This window comes from Oncorhynchus clarkii, chromosome 33 (genome assembly GCF_045791955.1).
Source record: "Oncorhynchus clarkii lewisi isolate Uvic-CL-2024 chromosome 33, UVic_Ocla_1.0, whole genome shotgun sequence".
Classification (NCBI taxonomy): Eukaryota; Metazoa; Chordata; class Actinopteri; order Salmoniformes; family Salmonidae; genus Oncorhynchus; species Oncorhynchus clarkii.
In genome coordinates this window covers 26,138,245-26,143,244 of record NC_092179.1, presented here as the reverse complement: position 1 = coordinate 26,143,244, position 5,000 = coordinate 26,138,245, and the positions used below count along the sequence as shown (strand labels likewise).

The window sequence follows — 5,000 nt, the reverse complement described above, 5'->3', positions numbered from 1 at the left end:
TTGTTGGTGAGGGACAGCGGCTCGCTGCAGGGCTGCACAATGCGTGGCGGGTAGCACTTGCGGTTGTCCTCGTCGGGGCCAGTCTCGTGATACACCTGTACGTTTAGGTCGGGGGACAGTTTGTAGATGCGGTTGACCGCTCCCAGGTACACGTTGCCGTTGCGTTCGTCCACGGCCACGTGGTTGAACTTCCACTCAGGGTTCTCGGTGCTGAACGTGCTATAGTCCTCCTCATCAGCTGCGTCGATGGAGGCAGTGATGATAGTGACGCCGTCGGGGGCATGGGGGAGGGGCCTGGATGCCAACAAGAGAGGGATGGCCAGGGCAAACAGGAAGCAGCATAGGGTAAGACAGGAAGTCCGTGTCCTGGTGTGGTGGGACTCCATGGTCCGCGGTATCAGGAATGGCTAGAAGGGGCTCGGTCCAGTACTCTCAGCCAATCCGTGATCAGGCCTCTCTTGGGATCGAGGTCATTCTATACCTGGAGAAGAGAAGAGAAATATGAGGTGGGAAACACAACAACACATTCCTGCATCTATATAAAGAATCTCCATACACTGAGTTTCAGACATATTTATCATACAGAGTATCAGACATATTTATTATACTGAGTATCAGACATATTTATCATACAGAGTTTCAGACATATTTATCATACAGAGCACTGCACCAATAAAAAGGCAATTAGGAAAGTAGAAGAATGAGAGAGGAGAAAAAGAGAGACAGATAGTCGGAGGTTTACATACACCTTAGACATATACATTTAAACTCAGTTTTTCACAATTCCTGACATTTAATCCTAGTAAATTCTAGTAAAATTCCCTATCTAGGTCAGTTAGGATCACCACTTTATTTTAAGAATGAGAAATGTCAGAATAATAGTAGAGAGAATTATTTATTTCAGCTTTTATTTTTTTCATCACATTCCCAGTGGGTCAGAAGTTTACATACACTCAATTAGTATTTGGTAGCATTGCCTTTAAACTGTTTAACTTGGGTCAAACGTTTCGGGTAGCCTTCCACAAGCTTCCCACAATAAGTTGGGTGAATTTTGGCCCATTCCTCCTGACAGCGCTGGTGTAACTGAGTCAGGTTTATAGGCCTACTTGCTCGCACACGCTTTTTCAGTTCTGCCCACAAATCTTCTATAGGATTGAGGTCAGGGCTTTGTGATGGCCACTCCAATACCTTGACTTTGTTGTCCTTAAGCCATTTTGCCACAACTTTGGAAGCATGCTTGGGGTCATTGTCCATTTGGAAGACCCATTTTTGACCAAGCTTTAACTTCCTGACTGATGTCTTGAGATGTTGCTTCAATATATCCATATCATTTTCCATCCTCATGATACCATCTATTAAGTGCACCAGTCTCTCCTGCAGCAAAGTACCCCCACAACATGATGCTGCCACCCCCGTGCTTCACGGTTGGGATGGTGTTCTTCGGCTTGCATGCATTTGTCCCCATGTGCAGTTGCAAACCGCAGTCTGGCTTTTTTATGGCGGTTTTGGAGCAGGGGCTTTTTCCTTGCTGAGCGGCCTTTCAGGTTATGTCGATATAGAACTCGTTTTACTGTGGACATAGATATTTTTGTACCTGTTTCCTCCAGCATCTTCACAAGGTCCTTTGCTGTTGTTCTGGGATTGATTTGCACTTTTCGCACCAAAGTACGTTCATCTCTAGGAGACAGAACGCATCTCCTTCCTGAGTGGTATGATGGCTGTGTGGTCCCATGGTGTTTATACTTGCGTACTATTGTTTGTACAGATGAACGTGGTACCTTCAGGTGTTTGGAAATTGCCCCCAAGGATGAACCAGACTTGTGGAGGTCTACCATTTTATTCTGAGGTCTAATTTCTTTTGATTTTCCCATGATGTCAAGCAAAGAGGCACTGAGTTTGAAGGTAGACCTTGACATACATCCACAGGTACACCTCCAATTGACTCAAATGATGTCAATTAGCCTATCAGAAGCTTCTTTAAGCCATGACATCATTTTATGGAATTATCCAAACTGTTTAAAGGCACAGTCAACTTAGTGTATGTAAACTTCTGACCCACTGGAATTGTGATATAGTGAATTATACAATTGTTGGGAAAATTACTTGTGTCATGCAAAAATTATAGTTTGTTAACACATTTTTTTTGGAGTGGTTGAAAAACTAGTTTTAATGACTCCAACCTAAGTGTATGTAAACTTCTGACTTCAACTTTACATTATCAAGTCCAAACCCATCTGAACCTTTCAGAGAGAGACAGAAGACATGAAGCGAGACAGTGAGGGAACGAGAAAGAGGGTATAAAGTCTGAGAGAGAGGCCTGCTGATGTGGAGGACTGTGTGTTCTCAGAGGGCTAATGCAGGACCCAGGGGGGTTATCTATGGTCATACACCATCTCTGTGTCTCTGCATGTGCCCAGCCCCTTCACATCCCTCACAGCCCATCACATCCCTCACAGCCAGGCTGCTCCACTCCTAATTGATTCTCCCCTCAGAGTGTGATTTGCATGCTTTGGTGATTTTTCCCTCTCTTCTCCAGATAGAGCTTCCCACCTGCTGACATGGCTAGGAGACATAGTTCTAACACTCTGCCCCCCCCCCCCCCCCCCCCCCCCCACCCCACACACACACACAAGGAGTTTATGGATAGAGGTGGCGCGTGCGTGCACACACACACACACACACACACACACACACACACACACACACACACACACACACACACACACACACACACACACACACACACACACACACAGGGTTTATGGGAAGAGGTGGAGTAATTAGGAGGAAGTGCTAGTGGTTGCAGAAACAAGCGCCTCATCAGTCCCTGGGTCATTTGACAAGCCTCAGCAATATCACACTACTGTTCCTCCTTGCCTATACACACACAGTACACACACACACACACAGTGCCCACACAGAGATACATATAGATTATGTTCTGTATGTTTACCCGTGTAGAAACAACGGCTACACGGTGCACACACACAGTACACACACACACACAGTGCCCACACAGAGATACATATAGATTATGTTCTGTATGTTTACCCGAATAGAAACAAGGTAGACATCTATATTCAATGTCCACACACATTATAAACACACCAAGAGGAAATGAGGAGAGCATTTCCTGTAAACACTGCAGTCCCCTGTGCTTCCAACTGCTCATTAGCTCTCCCTTATGAACAGGTGATCACCTGCGTGGAATCCAGGGTCAGCCTCCACAACACTGCTGACACACACACACACTTTCACTTTAATTACACTGATGCTAAACAAGTCTCACATTCACTGCTCTTCATTGCAGCTCCTGCATTGCATGATAGTGAGACTGTGTGTGTATACAGTAACTTTGGCAGTGATTATAGCTTTGAGTCGTCTGCATCAGCTTTGTACTGTACATCTGTATTTGGGGATTTTCTCCCATTCTTCCTTACAGATGTTTAAGCTCTGTTAAATGAGATGGGGAGTGGCGGTGAACAGCAATCTTCAGGTTTTTCCACATTTTTGTTGTTGTGTGCCTTAGACCACTGCGCCACTCGGGAGGCCCCTTTCCACAGTTTTTCAATGGAATTCAAGTCTGGGCTTTGGTTTGGCCACTCAAGGACTTTCTCATGCTTGTTCTGAATCCATTCCAGCATTGTGCATATGTACAGTGACTTCAGAAAGTATTCATACCCCTTGACTTATTTGTTACAGTGTGAATTGTAAAAGGATTGCATATTCAAATAAATCTTACCCATCTACACACAATACCCCGTAATGACAATGTTTTCTTGATGCAAATCTATTGAACATATCTAATTTACATGACTATTCAAATCTTTTTGCTATAACACTCTAAACTCAGGTGCATCCAATTTCCTTTGATCGTCCTTGAGATGTCACTACAACTTGATTGGAGCCCACCTGTGGCCAATGAAATCCTTCGGACATAGAAAGAAACACACCTGTCTATACAAGGTCCCACAGTTGACAGTGCATCAGAGCAGAAACTATACCATGCAGTCCAAGGATCTGTCTGTAGATCTCTGAGATGGAATTGTGATGAAGCACATATCTGGGTATAAACATTTTTCTGTGTGTTGAAAGTTTCCAAGAGCACAGTGGTCTCCATCATTGGGAAAAATAAAAAATATGGAACTACTGAGGAGCTGACTGTCCGACCAAACTGAGTAACCGGGCAAGAAGGACCTTGGTCAGGGAGGTGACCAAAAACCCAATGATCACTCTGACAGAACTACAGAGTTCCTTAGCTGAGATGGGAGAACCTGCCAGAAGGACAACAGTCTCTACAGCACTTCACCGATCTGGGCTTTATGGGAGAGTGATCCAGAAGGAAGCCACTCATCACAGCATGCCTGGAGTTTGCAAAAAGGCATGTAGAAAACTCTGAGATCATAAGGCAAGAGATTGTGACAAAAATGTAACTCTTTGGCCTGAATGCAAAGTGCTATGTCTGGAGAAACCAGGCACAGCTCATCACCCGTCTAACACCATTCCTACAGTGAAACATGGTGGTGGCAGTATCATGCTATAAGGAAGATTTTCAGCAGCAGGGACTGTGAGACTGGTAGGGATAGAGGGAACAATGAATGGAGCCAAATACAGGTAAATCATTGATGAGAACCTGCTTGAAACCACCTCAGACTGTGGTGAAGTTTTACGTTCCAACAGGACAATGACCGGAAGCATACAGCCAAAACAGTGCTGGAATGGCTTCAGAACAAGAATGTGAAAGTCCTTCAGTGGCCCAGCTAAAGCCCATGAATCCCACTGAAAAACTGTTGAAAGACTTGAAGATTGCTGTTCACTGCCACTCTAATTTAACAGAACTTGAGAAAATCTGAAAGGGAGAATGGGAGAAAATCCCCAAATCCAGATGTACAAAGCTTTTACAGGCATATCCAAGACGAGTCAAAGCTGTAATTGCTGCTAAAGTTGCTTCAACAAAGTACTGATGTGAATACCTATGTAAATTAGATATTTCTGTATTA

General features: G+C 44.4%; 1 protein-coding gene across 1 annotated transcript in view; it reads right to left on the bottom strand.

Annotated features, from left to right (window-relative positions):
• LOC139393319 (plexin-A4-like) overlaps window positions 1–5,000 on the bottom strand; it is a 65,123-nt gene that overhangs the window by 21,928 nt on the left and 38,195 nt on the right. The window contains exon 2 of the mRNA XM_071141868.1: window positions 1–481. This exon is cut by the window's left edge and continues 868 nt beyond it. Within this exon, the coding sequence (XP_070997969.1) occupies window positions 1–386 (386 nt within the window). The 5' untranslated portion in view covers window positions 387–481. The remainder of the gene's footprint in view (window positions 482–5,000) is intronic.